The sequence below is a fragment of the Rhagoletis zephyria genome, unplaced genomic scaffold (assembly GCF_001687245.7).
Source record: "Rhagoletis zephyria isolate East Lansing unplaced genomic scaffold, Rhagoletis_zephyria_1.1 Rzeph_scaffold_00036, whole genome shotgun sequence".
In the NCBI taxonomy this organism is placed as follows: domain Eukaryota; kingdom Metazoa; phylum Arthropoda; class Insecta; order Diptera; family Tephritidae; genus Rhagoletis; species Rhagoletis zephyria.
Window position 1 is genome coordinate 683,696 of NW_016157120.1, and position 22,637 is coordinate 706,332.

The following is a 22,637-nucleotide window of genomic DNA, read 5'->3' on the forward strand; positions in this document are numbered from 1 at the left end:
TAAAAAAAATTTCCTTGATTACAATGTTGTTATCTACGCTTGCCTGATTATCAGGTTATCTGGTTAAAAATAATTTGTTTCGTAATTCAAAACTTTTTTTGAACTTAAAATTTATTTTTAAGCCTCAAAATTTTCGAACAAATTTTTTATTTTTTTATGTTTTTCTTACTTTATTTTAATTTTTTTAAATGCAAATTTAGAAATTTAATAAATAAAAATTCTAGCCAAGATTTTTTTCATAATTCAAAACTTCGGAGTTTATATTTTTCGTAATTCAAAACTTTTTTCGAACTTAAAATTTTTTAAAATTTTAATACATTTTCGAACGTAATCATTTTTCAAACTAATTTTTGATTTGATTTTGATTTATTTCTTTCTTTCTTGAATTACAGTTTTTTCATAATTTTTTCGCGATTAAAGGTTTTTCGTAATTTAAATATTTTTCGTAATAAAAAATTTGTTTCGTTATAACATATGTATATGTATTTTTTTTTGTTATATACATATGTAAATTTTTTCGTATTTTGCATGTTTTCGTAATTTATTTTTTTTTCACAATTAAAATTTTTTTCGTGATTAAATTTTTTTATTAATAAACGTTGCTATGTTCGTAATTCAAATTATGTTCGTAATTAAAATAATATTCTTAATTAAAATTTTGCTCGTAACCAAAATTTTGTTCGTAATTAAAACTTTGTTCGTAATTAAAACTTTATAATTAAAATTGTGTTCGTAGTTAAAATTTTGTTCATAATTAAAATTTTGTTCATTATTAAAATTTTGTTCATAATTAAAAGTTTGTTCATAATTAAAATTTCGTTCGTGGTTAAAATTTTGTTCATAATTCAAATTTTGTTCGTAATTAAAATATCGTTCATTAAAATTTTGTTCGTAACTAAAATTTTGTTCTTAACTAAAATTTTGTTCTTAACTAAAATTTTGTTCTTAACTATAATTTTATTCTTAACTAAAATTTTGTTCATAATTAAAATTCGTAATTAAATGTTTGTTCGTAATTCAAATTTTGTTCGTAATTGAAATTTTGTTTTTAATTCAAATTTTGTTCGTAATTAAAACTTTGTTCGTAATACAATTTTGTACGTAATACAAATTTTGTACGTAATTCAAATTTGTTCGTATTTCAAATTATCGTAATTAAAATTTTGTCATAATTCAAACTTTTTCGTAATGAAAAATTTGTTTGTAATTAATATATTTCGTAATTTTCAATACTTTTATCGAACTTAAAATTTTTTCGTAATCCAAAACTTTTTCTATTATTTTTTGGTTTTTTCTAATTTTATTATATTTTTTTTCAAGTTTAACATTTTAAAAAATGTTTTTATTTTTTTGATTTATAATTTTTTTTACATATCCTTTTTTATTTATTTTAAAATCTTGTTACAATTTGATTTGTATTTGTTTTTTCTATAGTGTTAGCGTAATTTAGTTTTACTCTTTTATAGATTTATTATTTTTATTTTATTATTTTCCTCCATTTTGTCACTTCCCAGAATTGCAGCAAATACATACATACATATTTTTAAGTCAACCCGAGTTATTTGCAAGATTTTTGTTTATAATTAAAATTACGTTTGTTTATATTTTCGCTACTCAATACCCAATAACTATAAAATTCCAAACATGCTGTATGGCAATCAAAATCTCGCCGATCGCCGCCTCCTCATGTTGTACTGTTGCAACACCACGCACCGGCACATCCGTTTACACATCTCTTTAATTTCAAATAGTATTTCGACATCAACGTTTTTCATCGTGTAAATATTTAGCCGCATTTTTTATGCTTTGTTTATTTACCCCAATATAGTAAAATCTCACTTTATTTGTTCGGAAGCAATGTGGCGGGGAAATGAAGCAATCGCTAGCGTTTCATTTTAGCTGCGAATTTCCGCTTTTTCGGATTATTTTATGACCTCGGTTGCTAGTTTGCGCAAGTTGCTAGGCAATTTCCACATTTTCTTTATTCAAATATGAGTTTCATGTTTACCATAGTTTTACGGTAAGATACATTAAAAAGTTGTTTGAAGTTTAAAAATACTTTGTAGTTGACTGAGTATATCGCACACCGCCTTCAAAAGGGGCACAACTCAAAATTACACGTTTGTCAAAAAATGTGAAAAAACTACATACATATTTCTTGGCACATGATAATCATATGGGCAAGAGAGATTTTAACCTGAGGGGTTTTTAACAAATTAAAACATAAATTTGCTCCAGCTTTTGCTGAGATATTAATAAATGCTCTGTGTACAATTTAGCGCATAATTTCAAAAATGCCAAATTTTGAGTTGTGCCCCTTTTGAAGACGGTGTGCGAGATATTTTACTGTGTTGTAAACAGTGAGTTCGACGAAATTTTGGGCGTTATTGCTCTTAATTTTTATGGAAGGGTGGTACTAAAAGAAGTTTATAACCATAAAGTTTGATGATTCTTTCAATAAATTATATCAAAGCAAATTCACGTGTGCCTTATGTTTCACAGGTAGTGCGCTAAAAAGTATACATTTCTCGTCATCACATTTAACTTAAAATAATAAAATATTATTAAAAGAAATATATATGTATTTAGTTTCGACTTGCTCACATTGTTTAACGAAAACGTATGCTAGTTAAAAAGTCATCCTCGCCAACTACTTAATAGCCGTCGGAACTTCGCTCTTCCAAAACTTTACTCTTTTTCAGTGGCCTGTTTTCTATTGAATGGTGTCACACCTTTATCGCTTATTTAAATTTATATCCTCCTTAACCCATAACTGCTAACATAAAAATACTTCTCATAATATTAATTTATCTCTCTATCTCTTTTACCCTCTTCCAGTGCGCAGTTGTCGTGCCGGCAAATCCGTACAAATGTCCGAGGCCGAAGTGCGTGGTCTCTGCCTGAAATCACGTGAAATTTTTCTACAACAACCCATTCTACTGGAACTCGAGGCACCACTTATCATATGCGGCGACATACACGGCCAGTACACAGACTTGCTGCGTCTTTTTGAGTATGGCGGTTTTCCACCAGCAGCCAATTATCTCTTCCTTGGCGACTATGTTGATCGGGGTAAACAGTCGTTGGAGACTATTTGCCTACTGTTGGCCTACAAAATTAAATATCCGGAGAATTTCTTCTTGCTGCGCGGCAATCACGAATGCGCCAGTATTAATAGGATCTATGGTGAGTGCTTTTGAAAATACATATGTAGATATATAACACTGGTCTACAAGGGTTTTGCGAATAAGACGGGACCTGGTGTTTCCGAACGGATTTTTCGTGCTGAACACGAATCTGGGGTCCAAAACTTCCCATCACGTCACGTTTTCGAGAAAAAAGGGGTTGAAACCCCTAAAAACAGCGTTTTTGGCCATTTTTGAAAAATTGTAGAGCTGAACCCTGACGTGCTACAAACTTTGTATATGTCAGAAATTAAAGGCTAAATCGTGCCCTTTCGAATGAGCCCTATGCCGAATTAATCGCATGCACCCTTAGATCAGGGGGTGTATTTGTGTCTAGGAGTCCAATTTTTATATCCACCATATTCGACCCGTCATCTTAAATTTTTAAAATCTAACTGCAGATTCGTAATCAGCGACTTTTAATATAGTTAAAACCTTGGCATTATTAATTTTCTATGATCGTTTAAGATTAAATTCTTTCTGTGATCAATTTTTCCTGCACCCCTAAACACAAATACACCCCCTGCTTTAAGGGTGCACGCGATCAATTCGGCATAGGGCTCATTCGAAAGGGCACGGTTTAGCCTTTAATTTCTGATATATGCAAAATTTGTACCACGTCAGGGTTCAGCTCTATAATTTTTCGAAAATGGCCAAAAACGCTGTTTTTAGGGGTTTCAACCCCTTTTTTCTCGAAAACGTGACGTGATGGGACATTTTTGACCCCGGATTCGTGTTCAGCACGAAAAATCCGTTCAGAAACACCAGGTCCCGTCTTATTCGCAGAAAAAAAGTTGAAATTTGTAGACCAGTGTAATCATTTAACCTCGCTGATTTTTTCTACCTTTTTCATTTAATTTAGGCTTCTACGACGAATGCAAACGCCGCTACAATGTGAAATTGTGGAAGACCTTCACAGACTGCTTCAATTGCCTACCCGTTGCCGCTATTATCGATGAGAAGATTTTCTGTTGTCACGGTGGTCTGAGTCCTGATTTGCAGGGCATGGAACAGATACGTCGCCTTATGCGTCCAACTGATGTACCCGATACCGGCCTGTTGTGCGATTTGCTGTGGAGTGATCCCGATAAAGATGTGCAGGGTTGGGGTGAGAATGATCGTGGCGTGAGTTTCACATTTGGCGTGGATGTGGTGTCGAAGTTCTTACATCGGCACGAACTGGATCTCATCTGTCGAGCGCATCAGGTGAGTGGATGTGGGAAATAACCTAATTTTACTTTTGAAAGTATATACAACTTCAGTATTTTGCTCAGAGTGTATTTAAGTAATTTACCAAAATAGAGAACGGTTACGAAATCTTGAAATTTAAATTTCCCTCAGAACAATCGAAAATATATTTAGATGGACTTCCGTCGATAAGAATAAGGAAATTCGAGAATTTAAAATAAAATAAAAAATTAGAAAAAAATGAACATAATAAAGTTCATAAATTTTGCAGCCTCGAATTTCCATTAGATAATATTTATTTGAAAATTTAATTCAAAACCGCTGACGTAAACTTTTAATAGTTTTGGAAAATATAAAAATTTTGAAATAAATTTGCATCAACTAACTTCCAACAGAAAATTTTAATATAAAAATATATTTCGAAACAAGACATGGCTAAAAAGCATTCAGAAATTGCAGATATTAATAACTTTGCGTTGTAACGATTACGAGGTTTTGAGTTTTAGTTATTTTGAATTTTCGTAATATCGATGTTTTAAAACTCAGAAACTTCGGAAAATATTAAAAATCCATAATTTACTTTTATTTTATGTTTTAAAAGATATTCTAATAAAGTTTTAAAATATTTGTAAAATTTCTTATTTTTTCAAATTTAATCTTGCAAACTTAATTTTTTTTTTCAAACTTATTTTTTTCATGCTCCTTATTTTTCAAACTTTTTTTTGCCATTTTCTTATTTTTTAAACGCTATTGTTTTTTTTCAAGCTTATTATTATTATTTTTTTAAACTTATTTTTTTTGTAAAATTCTTACTTTTTCAAACTTATTATTATTTTCGAATGTGTTACTCTCGCAAACTTCAGCTTTTTTCTAAACTTTCAAAATTTGTGCAAACTTTCAAAAATTTTCCAAACTTGTAAAATTTTTCCAAAGATTATATTTTAGTTCCAAACTCCACATTTTTCCAAACTTTAAAACTTTTTTCCATACTTTAAAATTTTGTCCAAATTTTCAGTTTTTTCCATACTTTCAATATTTTTCCAAACATAAAATTTTTTCAAACAGATTTTTTTCTACTTGCAAAATTTTTGAACTTTTTAGTTTTTTGCAATCCATAATTTTTTCCAAACTTTGAGTTTTTCCAAACTTTAAATTTTTTCCAAACTCTAAATTTTTTCAAACTACTAAATAAAAATATTTTTTTTTTTGTAACATCGAACAATTTCGATATTATTTCGAACTCGAATAATTAAAAATCAGATTAAAAAAGGTTCACAACCATTTTCTTTAGCAAAGCAACCGTTTTCGAAATGCACTGAATATTTGCATTCCGATTTTCTCATAATTCGCTTCGCCTTCTATTTCAGGTCGTCGAAGATGGCTACGAATTCTTTGCGCGCCGCCAACTGGTCACACTCTTCTCGGCGCCAAACTACTGCGGTGAATTCGATAATGCTGGCGGCATGATGACTGTGGATGATACGCTAATGTGCTCGTTCCAGGTGAGTACAAACATGTCCATATGAATATTTTTATATATTTAAAATCTTTGAAAATCTAATGGTCTTCAACCTCACAGATCCTCAAACCATCCGAGAAGAAAGCGAAATACTTGTACAGCGGCATGAATTCGTCGCGACCAACAACACCACAACGCAATGCACCGCTAATAGCATCGAATAAAAAGGGCAAATAATATATCCATCCACTTCCATTTCCTTAAAAGTTAATTAATTACTATATAAAATTAAAATTCGAAAATATAAATGAGAATGCAAACAAGCAAAACAATGAAAACTGTAACAACAAAAAACCACAGAATAAACAGAAAAAGCAAACGAAGCGCGCTAGCAGCAAGTAAGGATAAAAAATAAAAATAAAAAAAAAATATAAAAAAAATTAAAAAAAAAAATTTAACAAAAAAAAAACGAGCGAGTTAAACAGTGGGATATGTATCAGCAATTACAGCAACAATAATATAACAACAATACACAGATTACAGTGAAATGAAAGAAAATGTGCAACATAATTAAACAAAGAAAAAATTATTATAAACCGCAATTAGCAAACATTTATTAAATAAATACAAATACATAAACGATAAGATTTTATTTAAACAAATATATTAGTAAAAAATGCTTGTAATGCCTGCAGGCAGACAAAACTGCAAAGGTCCGAAACAAATATCTATGATCATACATATATGTACTGATTTCATTTTCTGTTATCATTTTTATTTTTAGTAAAGCGTAAATAAACCGCTGAAAGATGTATACATTTTATATATAATTCATATTTCACGAAAAAAGAGATAAAATAAAACTCATGTAGGAAATTGTTGTTGTGTAAGAGCATAAAACGGGATAAAATCCATTATACTATATGCTAAAATAAACAACAAAAGTTGCAGATCTGTATTCAAATACATACAAACAAAAAAAGTTATATAGGAAGATTGAAGCTTCGGTTGTGTGGGCTGAGCTGCTGATGTGACAGGAAAGAAATTTAAATGTGACAAGTGTGAAAAAGCGCGAGAAAAAAGGCTTAAGAAAGAAAAGTCAATAATTTTCATAACTAAGAAGAACCATCGAATAAATCTATTTTAACTTGAAGAAAGAAGGCCTTAAATAAAAAAAAAAAAATGGAAAAAGCGAATCAAAATAATGCGTTTATTTACAATTTTTTCTCTATAGAATACAAACCTTTAAGTTCGAATTTTCAGAGATCGAGAATTCGAAAGTTTTAAAAAATATCTGACATTTTCAAAGCATTTAATTTTTTTTTTATCTCTAAATGCCTTTTATGCAAAAAAGTGACATTGCATTTCAAAAGTTGTTGCCGATTTTTAAACTTTCCCTGCAAGAATTGCCTTTTGTTCCGTTTTTATAATTATTGAAATTGAAAAACTGGAAGAGTAAGCAAAAACTTAGAAATAAATCATAAACTTAGTTTAAAATCTAACAGAGAATTTCTGTAAGTTCTGCAATTTTAGTAAATTTTGGTACAAGTTTCGAAATGCTCGATATAAGATTTGTACAACGTAACTTTTAAAAATATTTTCGAAATTTCAAAAAATATTTACAATTTAACAAATTAAAAACTGGACCACCTTACAATTGCCTTTCAATTGAAATTTCTCACTAGCGTGATTTTCGAAAGTGTGAAATAAATGCATACATCAAATTATCGCGAAAGGTGAGTAAGCCCAAAAAAAAATTTTTGCTGCGTTTTAGAAATACCTACGCATTTTTTAATTTTCAAAAGTAATTTTTTGTTCGTTTCTTAAAATGTCACACTCTTGTAAGGCAAAAAAGGCTCATTCTCTGCGCTTTGAAGCGTTCGAAATTTTCGGGTTCGAAATTGTTTTTCAACATAAAATTGCATATTGAACTGAAGCGGTAGAAAATGACTTTTTTGAAAATGGAAAGCGCTAAACAAAATTTCGAACCCAAATTTTACCTAAAAATTTGGCAAATCCGAAGAAATACAAGAATATCACTTCCCCTAACAAGAAAAATTATGTCGTCGCGAATCAATTTCGAAATTGCTTCATAAAAAGTTGTTTGAAACTGAACAACCGCTACAAAAACAAAAAAAAATTTAACTAAATAAATCAAACATTAGCTGCATTTTAGAAATTTCGAAAAACCAATAAAATTATGTGTACCCAAATCTGTGCTTAAATGTTCAGCAGCAAACTAACGAGCAACAAAAATTTTTCGAAATCGGGTTGGGACGTTGCACATTTTCCGGTCGTGGGATAACCTCTCTAACAGCTATGCTGGCAAACTGAAGCGTTTTCTTAATTTTGAATAATAATACATTTTGTGAAATTCTTAAATAAATTTATTGTCAGCTGTAAAGTTTTTAATCGCAATTTTTTAGCAACCCTATTTAATATTTGTTTTTTATTTTTTATATTGTTTTATATTGTTTTATATTTTTGTATATTTTTTTTATTTTTTATATTTATTTATATTCTTTTATACTTTAATTTCCTTTATTTTTTAATTATTTTGTTTGTTTATTTATTTTTAACATTTTTGAAATATCTTAAATTTTGTATCTGCTTTTAATTAATTGTGTGGAAATTTTAATTTTTTATTTTGTATATGTATATTTATATATTTTTTTAATTCATGTATAAATATTTTTTAAGTTTAAAGATTTAAAATTTTGAAATATTTTTAAATTTTATAATTGAAACTTATAAATATTTTTAAATTTTAATTTTATTTATTACTTTTATTTTTTTTTTTATATTAATCGTTTTCATTATTTATTGTTTTAGTTTTTCTTGTATTTTTATTTCTTTTAATTGTTATGTAATCTTTTTTCTAATTTAAGTTTTATGTTTTTTGGTGTTTCTTTTTTCCAAATTAGTTTTTTTTAATATTTTTTGTAATTATTTTTTTCTTATTTTTTGATTGGTTTGTAACTGCCGATGTTTAATTATAATTTTTTTTGTATTGTTTTTTAACTTGCCTAGGGAATTTTGTTTGCAACTATGGTGACAGCTTTGAAAAGCCATACACCAACAGAGCAGAAAAGGAATATTCAAGTATTAGAAACAAGACATTAAGGCCACGTTTTATTACATAAAAATGGTGTTAAAAAACTAAATTTTCAATGGAAAGCGATTGAATTAAAAAATGTTTTAAGTGCCCCTTAGATAAATTTAAGCTTTTATCTTCCTCCTGCAAAATCGAATTTTCAACTTATAAGCGCTTAGCGGCTTCCAATGCTTAAAATTTACTAGACAAAACTTTTGTTTTAAAGTAAAATCAATGATTTGCCTTTTAAAGAGCTATTTTCGGAATCGTGGTTTATAGAAAAAACTATCTAAAAATCTGGGTAAGAGTACGTAAAACTGCAAGGAAATCGAGTGTAGCACACATATGCGGACGGATATGCGAGTAGTAGTGTCTAGAACATAGTTGTAGTTTTTAATTACAAAGGAAACAAAAAACTGGAAATAATACAAATGAATCTATTTATATAAATGTCGAAACGATGGAAACTATATATACATGCAAACATATAAACAAATAAATAATATATGTATAACGATTCAAAGCATACAAGTTACTAATACCACATGCATACAGAAGAAAAGTAGCGGAAGTTGCAGAAAAAATAAAGATAAAAAATTATCACAAAATAAAAAATAAAATATCACAAACGCATTACATATTACATTGAGCGCGTCTGTTCTCGTTGGTTAAAAAGTGAGTAAATAGCATAAAAATAAAAATAAAATCAAATAAACTATAAATTAAACCCGAAAGGCTAATTATTTATATTATTAAAATATTAACAATATACTCTGTGTGTATGTATTTATTCAAAGTAAATTAAAATTTTGAAATTTTTTTCTACTTTGAATAAATTAAAAAAGAAGAAAATTAAAACTTACCATGAAAAAATAGACGAATGTATGTCCAGGACCTAAAAAAAAAAGAAAAAAAAAACCCAAAATGAAAGAGTTAAAAACAAACGGGAGAAAAATAAGTAAAGCAATACTTTAAGCATACGAAAACTACTACATTATAGTTTAATATGTTAATTGAAAATGAAATTGAGAAAAGAAGAATATAAAAAATTTAAGGAAATGTATAAATCTAAACCTGCGTTAGTCCCAGTTTGTTAATTTTCAATATCACATTTTCAAGTTTACGAATATTCGAAAATTTGTTCTCTACTCGTTTGCTGCTCCTTTCTATAATTTAGCGCATTTACTTTTGTTATTTAATAAGAGAAATATAATTTTGTAGCAAATGCAGCAAAAAATAACTAAAAGCTGTAAGAAAAATAATAAGGCTAGCACAACTTGATCAAGCGTATTTGAATTTGATTTTCAAAAATGTTAGTCACAAAATAAATATTTCTCTAAGCGCTATTGCCGAGGCGACATACTTTTTTATGCATCTTGATGTTTATCGTTAAAACATAAAAAAACTCTGTAATAGAATTTTTCGAAATCTAATTTGGGTTTCGTAATATCGAGATTCGAAAAAAACTCATTTAGATTTCGATATTACGTTCAGTATCGAATTTTAAAAGAAGGAGAAAATAAAAAAATCGTCCTAAAAATTTCGAAATTTCTGCCTTTTTAAAAATATAAAATTGATTTAAAAAAATATAAAAAGAAAATTAAGAAAAACTAGGTTCCGAAATTCAGAGTTAAAAATTGCGATATTTTAATGAAATAAAATTATACTGTTGACTATATTTAAAAGTTTCAAACAACAAGGAAATTTTCGGTTATGAAAGAAAAAACCGGTGATTAGAAAAGATATAAATTAAAACAAAGCTTGAAGAATTGTTTAATATTCTTTAATTTAATATTAAAATATTCTGAAAAAAATAGGAGACAGCTTCTCCGTAATGAACCCCTCGAGAGAAAAGGACATTTTCGAAAAAATCGAGATTTTCGAAAATAGATTTCTAGATTCGAAATTTAAAAAAATTCTCCACACTAGAAGCAATCCATTTGAAAGTTCGACAAAGATAGGAGTCGTCCAAGAATAAGGGAAATTAATCTGTTCAAACATTTTCAGACATTTCGGAAACGAAAGAAATAAGAGAATATCCAAAGTAATTTTCGAGATCTGAAGCTAAAAACATGCTCCGTAAAATTTAATTTAAAAATTTCGTAAACCAGAATTTATAAAGTAAATTAAATAAGCCGATATAAACCGATCTTTGAAAAGTTCAAGAAGACATTTTCAAAAAAATTTATGACATTCGTTTTAAATCAAAGAATTTCAAAAACCAGTTGAAAAAAATTAAATATTGAAATCTGGGATACTTATTTCTAGTTTTCGAGATTTGGAGCGAAAATCATCTAATATAGCATTTTTGAAAAGGCATAAAAATTACGTTTCGAAATCGCTGCTTTTTGTTAAAAGGAATTCGAAAACTAGCGGTCGATTTTCGAAAAGAAAAAAGACTGTCCGCCTCATTGCGTAAGTCGTAAATTAGGCTGAATTGTACGACTCGACAACATTAGCATTGTCTACTGTCGTGCTGAAATAAGTAAACGACGAAAATTGTCGAAAACTATGCAGTGCTGCCAAGTTCTTCCGTTTTAATACACTAGTCGAGTGGAAATTTTAGGCAATGACGCTAAATTTTCGATACGATTCGACTCTCGAAAAACGACTTGCATTCGGCACGACTCTCGCAATGAGGCTGTGTATTTAATAAAAAAAGAGACCAGCGAAAAAATTTCTATTCGAATTAAAGGATAACAGTTCGTTTTTATTAAACGAATTTTGAACGCTAGGCTTCGGGATTCGTTATAAAAAAGTGTTTGAAAAATATCCAAATTCATCAACTTCAAAATTTCAATACCAATTCAAAGTAGTTTGGAAAAAATTTTTTTGTGTAAAGGCGAATCCCGAAGTAGAAAACCATTTTATGTTTGAGATCTCGAAAACAGAGCAAGCATAATAATTTACGCATGATGTGCTTCAGTTTTTTGGAATGATAAATTTAATTATATACATCTGTAAACCAATTAAAAGCTTAATACCAAATCTTTCCTTTAACTGCTTGTGCTAATAAGTTTTCATAATCTAAATAAAGCGCCTCGGCAATAAAAGTTCCCCGAGAAAACAAAAAGTTGTAAAAGCAAAAATCTACAGGCTTTATACGAGAGGCCCTCAATTTATTATATTTTGCTCGTAAAAAATATTTTAAAACGCAAGAATGTTTAAACTGTTTTATTTGTGTTTTTAGTTAAGATTTCTTGTTCTACACCTAAACCAAAAATCGTCTTCACCTCGAACACTATCCAACAATCTACTACCCACAACTCCAGCACGAAGAACACCAACACCAAAACATAACGCAACACCCTCCTATTACTCGTAATTATTATAAATATAAATATTTATATTGTATGATAACAATTTTCGATTTGTTAACTTAAGTAAATAATTATATACACTTGTGTTGACCTATCAGCTGAGCATTTCAAATATATGAATTATAAAATTATAATTACAATCTTTTATTTATTTATTCTCGAAGGGAGTCCTGTTTACTTTTTATTTATTTTTTGTGGCTCTTTTGTTTTTGAGAAAATAAATTTCTGTGTGAAGCAGCGGATAGAGTTTGTCTCTACTAAAAGATGTTGGCTCTGCTTAATTTTGAACACGACGTTGGCCTAACTGAAGCAACTCTATTCGGCAGCGAGATATCTAATAACAAAATGCTACTTTGAATCATACTTGCATTTCACAAGGAAAAGTGGTGTTAACGGCTCCAAAAATTATCTTAACAAGTCCTGGGACCCACGCATAAAAAAATGGTACATCGGATACCAAACTATTTTTTGGTGAAGTTGAATTTTGTTAGGCAAAAAAAAACTCATTAAAAACAAAAATATCTCAAGAGATCGCATTCGAATTTTTCTCAAATTTATTAATTAAAAATAGAGTGAGTGGTTTGCTGGCATATCCGAACTTTTTTTACACGGCGCCGTGTATTGGGAATACCCAAAATGTTTAATCTCGCCAATCGGACAGATAGCTTGGAATAGCAAGAAAAGAATTATGCGAGATTTATTGAATCATGAACCAAACTGATTATAGAAAGTTTCTACGTTTAAGCTTTGGATAAGAAAATGTCGCTTGACTACAGCAGGATAACAGCTCTGGATATAACATCTTTAGGTTTATGATTGAAAGAAAAATTATGATTTGAGGAAATCTCATTGAAAGATTTAAAAGTCAACTTAAATTCATACATTTTATTTAACTTCTGCCTTTGGTTTTATTAAATTTTTAGGAACTCTGCTGCTTGTCAAATGAATTTCCAATTTCGAAAACTTTTCTTTACAAATGTTTAAGTATATGTATGTAGATAAGTCTAAAACTGAATATAAAAATATAAAATATTACAAATGATTACTTGAAACACCAATTTTGCATAAATTAATTGTATTATAATTAAAAAGTAGCAATGTGTGTATTAATAACTGTTTGGTTTTCCATCAAAAACGTGTAAACTTACATGTCTATTTAATTAATGTAATTAAAAAAATATATGAAAAATGTAGGCATATTTTTTCTCTAAATATATGAGAAATGTCTATCCCAAAGAAAATATGTGTGTATGTAGATGAACAATATCAGACAAGATAAAAATAAGGATCTAAAATATTGAAAATTATAAATCTGCAAATATAACAAAAGAATTTCTTTTAGATTGTAGTGCCTTTTTTGCCACATTTAACTACCCTTGTTACACTTACCTGTTTATATTAATAAAAACTAGTTTTACTTAAAATAAAAAAAAAAAACTTAGTAGTTTGTAAATTTGCTTTAATTTAGAGTTTTTTGCACTTAAATTTGTTTCATACAGACACATCTAAACTCTGTTTTGCTAAGTAGTCGCAATTTGGTAATGGAATGGTTTGCAAAGGCATTTTGCTAAACTTTTTTTGAGTTTGAGGCTTTGAAGATATTTGAAATATGTATAAAACTCGTAGTAAACTAAAATTAAAAAAAAAGAAAATAACACAAAATAAAATAATAAAGTAAAAGCAAAAAAAAAAAATTTGAAAAAATGAAAAGGAAATTAAAAAAAGGTGAAATAAAATAAACATTCAAAAAATAATAACATCAAAACTAAAAAAATATCAAATAAAACAAAATAAGTAAAAAAATAAAATAAAAATTAAATTATATTATAAAGAGATTATTTATTATTAAAAAAACTTAGTAAAATCATAATAAAATTAAAAACGTAGTAGAAATAAAAACGTAAGAATAAAAAAAATAAAAGAAAAAATTAAAAAAACTTAACAAAAAAGTTTAATAGAAAGCGCAATAAGGCTTGAATTAAATGAAAATAAAGAAAAAATCAGGAATAAAAATTAAATAAAGATATTACAAAAATTAAATAATTTAAAATAAAATAAAATATATGAAAAAGGAGAAAGTAAAATAAAAAAAGCTAAGTAATCGAGGCAGCTGAAAACTAAAAAGGCTAAAATATGAGTTTTTTATTCAGATGAGAATATTTTTTCCGTTGGAAATTTAAGATTTTGTAAAAAATAAGCTATAAAATATGTACACACACACATGAAAAAGATATGAAAACCGAATATACTTCAAAAAATTTGTGGGATAAAGTTTTTTGAAGGAATTTTATTAAAAAGAAATTAAATTTTATTAGAAAAATCTTTTCTACCAATTTTTATAGTTTGCTGTTGTTTTATACTTTTTTATTTTATTATAACAGTTGATGTGTTTAAAGAAATGTTTTCTCCATATTTTTTAGTCTTGTGAGATAAACAGATATTAAACTGGAATACAGTTTTTTATTATTTCATTTATATATAATTTCAATTTCAATAAACTTTCAGCTGTCGGTAAGAAAATATTTTATTATTAGTGCCCAGAATCATAACCAAGTGCGGCTGCTGTAGCAGCAACATTTAATTGTGTCATTTGAAAAAGTGAAAAATAAAAGTAAATACGTTTAAAAAAGTAACTGTCTGTTTTGATAACAATAAAGAAAAATATGCTATAGTTTTACAAAAACAGTTATTAATCAACAAAATGAACTGCATACAAATAAATAAACAAAGTAATAAATCTTATAAATAAGTAATAAAATACATAAAACAATGTTAACAATTTTCAAAAATTTTAGTTTGAACAAAAAAAAAGTTGTTGAAAGGTAAATAACTAAGGAAAGCCTAAAGTTCGAAGCGTTTATCAAATATGTGTACGGCAGATACTAAAAAGATTAAGGAAATAGAAAAAATAAATAAAAAAAAACTATGCTCTTGATGCAAAGTCAAAAAAAGAACTATTCAAGTACCGATATGTGTAGAATTAAGAAAGTCACTTATTGTACCCAAAAGTGGAAATATTAGCAGTTTTTAATTGTGCCATATATTATTTCTTTGTTTTCCTTATTTTTTCCTTTGATTATCCTGAAAATTTAATACTCTTACATGCTGCATACAGGAAAGATATAAAAAATAATTCTTATAAAATCAAGGAAAGCAGTTGAAAGTAGTTGTATAAAAGGCAAACCTGTTAAATAGAAAAAAACCAGAACCACACCTAAAATCCAAAAAAGGAAAAAAATATATGGAAAAGTAAAGAAAAAAAAATATTTATGAAAAAAACGTACATCTTTACAAATAATTATATGAAATTACCTACGAATGAATAATAAAAATTATAACAATTGAATTTCAATAAAATATATTACGTGTATAATCCTGAATTAGAACAAGCTCACGAAAACCACAAAGCCCGAAGCCCATGAAAAATTTACATATCGACGACTGAGTGAAAAATCGCCCTGTCTCGGCTGCCGGTTCGAAAACGCCCTATTTCAGAATTTGGTTAAAAAAACCCTATCCATATATTGAATTTATATTGAGATGTGGCGTTTTTAACGTGGCAGTTGAGAGAAGGCGTTTTTTTAACAAAATTCTGAAAAAGGGCATTCTTCAATCATTTGCTGAGATAAGCGTTCTTCCACTCAGGCGACGATATAAACTTGCAAGTTTCAAGCTTTCCAGTTTTCTAGTTTAAGGACACACCTAATTGTAGTAAACCATCGATCCTATGGGTAACTCCAAAGAAACCAAGTGAGGTATATTGATGGTAGGCGTCATCTGGACATAACAAAACTTCTTTGCTCCGAAGGGTTGCCAGATGGGTATTCTAAATTTTCTTCCGATCCAAAGTAAGTAGACTATACTTGTAAGTATGTAAAATGTTGAAAGAAATAATCGAAGAGTTAGTTCTGCTCTATCATATATTGTTATTGAACAGTGAGACTCTCATAGTGAAACAGATCTAGTTAGTTAAGGTTGATACCTTTCACATAGCCCGCGGTTGGATGTGATTCATTACGCTGTGAACAATAAAAAAGTTTCCTCACAGCAGTTCGATACAATCCTAAGTTCACCATATACATACCTAAATATATATTTCCTGTGATAACTCAGTTGTCATTCCGCTAGAAACCCTAGGCCAACCTCTCGAAGGCCAGGACTTTAAATATTTCAGCAGTCATATCACGTAAGTAAATAGTATGCATTCTTATCGTTCGACCATAATCCGAGTTTGTGAATTCTTAGTCTACAAAATTCTGGAAAGGCACCCTTTGAGGTTACGAGGTTACGACAATTTTCGATCGTCCACTCAATCTCATAAGATCGATTCTTGAGGTTCAGGCCAATGCTGCATACTGTATTAGAATCATTGGTATATACACCTTAGTGTCCAGTAGCTGTAAACCCATGATTTTTCCACAAGACATTTGCATACCAATTCAACTTTGGAACTTCTTTGGCATTAAGTGTGCTGAATAGGTTATTTTAATTCGAAACAATGCCATTCTAGGTAGAGCTTTTTTTCCTTGTGAACGGAACTCAGCTTGCAAGGGGTACAACAGTTGGCATGCATCGCGAGTAATCCGCTGGATAATTCAAGCTGCGTTAGAGGAAATTCTGCACACAGCTTAGAACATCGTATAGGCTGACCATATTTTAGACAGCGTCTGGATTAAAACGACGGGGAGCGACTTTGGCTACAGGTTCGAAGATTTCACAGAATTGACTCGAAATATGACCCTGTTTCTAGCAACAATGAGATTCCTATCTTCACAGATCCAAATTGACATAGTTATGTGGCTGAGATCTATGTAAAGCTGGTAAGCACTCGCATGATTGACCTAGTGCACTCAAAGTAAGCTTTTGTCATAGGCATCTCCAGCCTATAATGGTTCCCAAAGCGTACATAGTGGCGTTCCGGCAAATGAGGAAGCGGACAAGTGCACGAGTAAAAAATCTGCTACAAGATTTGGTGCAGGCAGTCCAGGCCTACATCACTCTCTGCGATTTCTGGGTTAGCGAATTGAGGTGCAGTGCAGGAGTAGTTTCTAACAGCGGGTGAAGTAAACTGGCCACATGCACGATATTGTGATCGCTATAACCTTCGCTCGAAGCGTGAAACGTAGAGCTTCCTAGGGAAAGAACAGCTTCGGGGCCGCGCAACGATATCTATTGTCTTTGTAATGACAAGAAATTGTAAAAGGTTGAGTACTCCATGTGAGAATATCTCACACTATGAAGTGCTTCGGATTTCTGGGGAGGCGCATATTCGAGGATTTCGTAGCATATGCACCTTATCACTGCAAGGATAGTCTGGAGTCGTCAAAAGATTGAGTACATTGAAAGCCATGTGTGGTAGGGTTTTTAGAGATATCTGCGTCTGAAGTTGAAGATAACCTTCAAAAGAAAATAATTAAGTTTGAAATTGATTTTTTCATTATTTCGGAATTTACCTTTACTCTACCCCAAATTTGGAAAAACATGCTTACGTTTTTTGGTAGGATGTTTTCATCTTTGGTCACACCTAGTACCATTTTTGATTCAACATTTTTTTAATCCTCTAACTGCAATTTTTATTAAACTTACATGAATAGGAGTTAATGGGTTAAAATGTGCAATGAAAATTTTATTGCAAAATTTTAATAAATACTTAATGGTGATGAGATCGATAAAAAGTATCTAAGAATTTGACTATCACATATAGATACTCGTGCTGCTGTTGGGGCATACTTTGGTATTGAGGGCCTTAACAAAACACTAAAATTTGTACGCGCGTTTAGCTAAATTTTACTGGCGAGGTTAGTATGAGACAACCACACATGATTCGAAATTTATGATTGATTTGTAAGTATAAAGGTTTGGCTTGGCAAGAATTTTGTGTAAAAGACTGAAGACTTCCCGTTGTAGTTGCCTACTCAGTCTTTGAAAATGTTCTCCGTTCACTTTATTGAAATTTGAAGTAGCATTTTCAAAAATTTTTAGACCATTCACACTCGATAGCTGTGTATGTGATTTGCTAATTTAATTTAAGTTCGCAATTTGATATACTAAGCTTTTGCTACGAGCTTTCGAGCTATAATAATTAAAGCTTGTTCGCTTAGTACTAAATAGCTTTTATGGAGTAAACGTTTAAAAGCTTTTGCGCGTGCTTTTTAAGGCTTTTAACTTTTTGGTCTTTCAGTACTTTTGAGCTTTTAAATCCTCACATTATTGACAATTGCTATGTTGTATACTGCAAAGTAATGTTTAAAGCTCAGCCACCTTCGTTCTCTCATTCATAAAATTTCATGTTAGGAAGATTATGTGAGCTTTTCTGTGTAAATAACCTTGCCCTTCATTACCACGCTATTTTTAATACATGAAAATTATAGCACACTTATCTTAGATAATGCATTATCTTCGGGTTTGCATAAAGAACAAGATTCCAACGCAAAATTGTATTTAAATGGAAACTAAAAAACATATACTAAAAAGTCAAAATAACAACTCGTGTTCATATACCTGTAGTTGTGTATGTAACGTATACGTTCCGTAGCACCATACACCGTCTGCTACACGTTTACTCGCACGCCTTAACTTAAAAGTAATATTATTTAAAGGTAATTAAATATTGGCGTGGAAGATTTTTTCCCAGTATTCGTTATGCACATATATATTACTTTCTTCGTGTATACAGCGATTTTAGAATCAATTTCGAATGTGCCAATAAAATTGTAAACATGGAATTTGAGTTTCTCAAATAATAATAATTTTTAGTCGATGTATTTTTTTTTATTTGGTGGCCCACTACTTTTATTGCACTAGATTCGTTCGTTATGGCAAGAAGCATATTTTATCAGTTTAATTTTAACATTTTGAAATATCTTAAATTATTAAAATAAAAAAAAATCCTAAAATTTAAAAATTTACAACAAAGCTGCACATAACAAAGGTGGCACACGCTCGATACTTCATAGATATGTTGCATTTGGTGTCAAAGTCTTTTGCGTCTAATATAAACATTCTATTCGAAAACTTCCCAAAGTTATAAAAAAAAACAATTATGATTTTTTTGAGTGACAATGAAAAAATAAGTACTTTTTCGCCTAAATAAACGTTTTAAGTCTAAAATTGTTCAAATACATATTTGATTTATTTTTTATTGCACTTGTTTCTAGAACTCCATTGATTGAAATAAATGCAAGAATAGTGCTTTAGCGTGTTTTTTTTCTACCGAGAGAAGGGAGTGACACTAAAAAAAAGAACAACTCGTGAGATTTGCTCATATACATACATATTTTCTTACTTACCTTTGCTTGATGTTGTTTGCAGATGAATCAACTCTTTAAAAAAGAACTTTCTGATAATTAAGTTAGCTCATTTTTCATTTATTTACTTTACATCCACAAACACACATTTTCTTTAAGTTGCTACTTATTTGGCTTTTCTAAATACATTTTTCACGTTAAAATTTGCTTGCATTTAATAATGTTTCATGTTTGGGTTTAATTTTGATGACTACATATAAAATGAAACTCATCGCAAATACTTAAACCTTTGTGGTTACCGACTCTTCATCGCTTTGGATGCAATAGTATCTTTGTATGACATGACAACTCTGTCATTGACACCCTAAAAGTATGTTACATAGTTTAAGGTGTGGTGTGGTGGTGCGTGTGGTACTCTGTTTACTTTTTATTTTTCTTGGATTGATATCTTAAGCTAATTTTTGGTCGTGTGGTTTTAAATTGTTAATTTATTTTTGTTGCTTGTTTTCCCTTTGTTTTAGTGGTGATCTATTTCTTGTTGTATTTCTATAACTCTAATAAATTTTTTAAGTACATCTTCTTTAAATATCTAAATTTACAATAATAACCTCAGAAGACCAGCTTCTTGCATTTAACAAATTTGATTTCTTATAATCCACATCTTCTTTAGTACTCTGTAGTATACATTTAGGCGGGCATGCAAATAACAATTAGGCTGGCATGCAATTTAAATACAAACACACACTTAGGTCTAGCTGATGTCTATGATTTTCGTGCTGTTTTTTTATATTTTTCTTAGTCCAACTTTTAGGTTTATTACTGCTATTTAATATTTAATATGTATTTAGTTTGCTTTTAAGCTATAGTACTTATACGTGCGGTGGATTTATTTTAATTGTAATCTATAAATTTCATTGCATATACTTACCGCCCTAATAATGCAAACAATGTCACAAAACTCAGCGTATCACTATTGTGATTTCTGCTGCACCTCAAAATATGCCACACAAACTGGATTTTAAGTGCTAAAGAAATGCATAAAAATATAATTTTTTTTTCTAGAGGCATATTTTTTTATATCGGCATACTTTAAGGCGCAGTAAAAGTCACATTAGTTATGCACTGAGTTTTGTGACTTTTTTAGACTAGGCCTGATAATCTTGTCTCCATTGTAGTTTCTTTTTCCCGCTAAAGTGCATATTTTTAGGAGGTTTAACATCGTAGACCTTACAGTTATACAAATGCGCATTGTCAGTTTGGTTTGGCGTTCATCACCGGTCTAAAGTCTTCACTCACAAAAAATTGAGGATAACTAAATATAAACGAGAAGGATCGCTAACTGCCTTTTCGGGACCTCAACCATTCTGTGGCCTTAGTTGGTCCTCTTCGAGGGCCATAATTACTGAGTGGATACACTCTGAACGCAGTAAGTACTAGACAGCGGCGAGGAGCCATAGACAGGCCAGGATATTCGGCTACCCTTTCATCAGATAAGATAATATTTTAGAAAATAGAAATGACATCCGACTAATTTCTGGGTATATGACTGTTCGCAACCGATTGCGATTCCACTTGCACCGAATAGGTGTGATCACCGAGTGGGAAAGTCGGCTCTGCCTTGAAGACGATGAAGCTTCAGAGCAAATTCTCTGTCACTGTCCGGCATTGGCCGGTCAATGGTCACACCCTTTGTCATAAAGAATTCGCCTATTAAGGTCCTTTTAGGATTCATTACGGAAGGCGGACAAGAAGAGAAACAAAAGATCTTTCAGGTCGCGGTGTCTCTTATTCTGTTACACCTAAGCACTAACAAAATATAAATGTGATTTGAGATTTAGAAGCCTTTGCCATCCAAAACGAAGCTCTTCTTATATATCCTCCTAAGACTGATTGGAATTTGCTCACGGAGATGACTTAAATATCAATTAGTTGGGATCAACTTAAGACACTCTCTGAAGCTTAGCTTGCTTGACGTTTGGCAAAAATTAAAAAAAAAACTTAATTTGTTTAGCACTGGTTCTCGAAATGGTGAAGACAAGTCTTAACGATGTAGTTTGTCAACCAACATTTTCAGGTTTAGCTGTTCCTATAAACTTTTTTGGAGTTAAATACTAAGACCTAAACATCCATTGTGTGCTCCAAGAAGACTTTCAGTCCGTCAGTAGTCGTATTCAAAACAAAAAAGGTAAGGATCATTCGGTCTAGAGCCGGATATAAATTGTATCTTTGGATTGACCAGAGCTCTGAACAGTTCGTCGGATTCTTTTCTCGTGGTACCAAAAGCATATTTTTTCAAGGACTACCATTCTAAAGCCAATTTACTGTAAATCCAGGAGACTAGATCCAACCGACAGAAAGCGAAAACCTCATACTGGCTTAGGAAAGGCTTTCAGGCAGGTTCAGCAATTCATTTCTGAGTGAATTTCAACCAAAGCCACTTTGAATTCAAATTTAATGGGATAGGAATTCACTTTGAAGTATATTGGGAAAACTATCTGTTTTATATTTTTTCATCCAGATTTCATGTAAAACTCTTACTCTGGAGGCTACGGCAACAGCGTCTAATATTCCACGATGCAGCAAACGAATTTCTAAAAAAAAAAAAACTACTTTTAGTTCTGCGAGATTTCTGCACTTTGAACGCCTTGAGACCAGCCGTTTTTGATCTAGTGAGCGAAATATTGGGGTTTTCCTGCAAAACGGTGATGATTTTGTTTTTCTTCTTTTGACCGTTGGTGCCCGTTTTTCTGCAGGAACCTATCTCTTGAGTAACCACCAAGCTCTTCTTAAAATGCTTCAATACTCTCGATACAGTTTTTAGTATAACTACATAATTTAGCGGGCGCTGTCAAGTTGTCTAGTTCGAATGCAGTTGTTCTTTCGCTCATCCCTACTTCGCAAGCTTTTCTTTTACAGCGTGTAATATTATATGAAAGAAGGTAAAGGCAATTATCTTCATAATTCATAATTTCCTTCTACGTATTTCTGTCCTGGAGCACTGAGAATATGGGGCGTGGTTTTTAAGGCATTAGAAAGAAGATTTTTCCTAATGTTTGAAAAGTTTAATAAAGCTTGAATTCAAATTAATATCCAAGCTTTTCTCTAGTGGAGAACTCAAATTATTTAGTATACAAAAAATGTGCG

At 30.2% G+C, this 22,637-nt stretch overlaps 1 protein-coding gene across 3 annotated transcripts in view; it reads left to right on the top strand.

Moving 5' to 3' along the window:
- flw (protein phosphatase 1 catalytic subunit flapwing) overlaps positions 1 to 7,794 on the top strand; it is a 106,535-nt gene extending 98,741 nt beyond the window's left edge. For 2 of the 3 annotated variants that reach the window (XM_017619499.1, XM_017619492.1), the window contains exons 3-6: positions 2,839 to 3,186; positions 4,048 to 4,391; positions 5,741 to 5,875; positions 5,953 to 7,794. In XM_017619499.1, the coding sequence (XP_017474988.1) occupies positions 2,839 to 3,186; positions 4,048 to 4,391; positions 5,741 to 5,875; positions 5,953 to 6,069 (944 nt within the window). In that variant the 3' untranslated portion in view covers positions 6,070 to 7,794. The remainder of the gene's footprint in view (positions 1 to 2,838; positions 3,187 to 4,047; positions 4,392 to 5,740; positions 5,876 to 5,952) is intronic. The other variant, XR_001847936.1, reaches the window with a different exon arrangement.
- Positions 7,795 to 22,637: the final 14,843 nt, after the last annotated feature.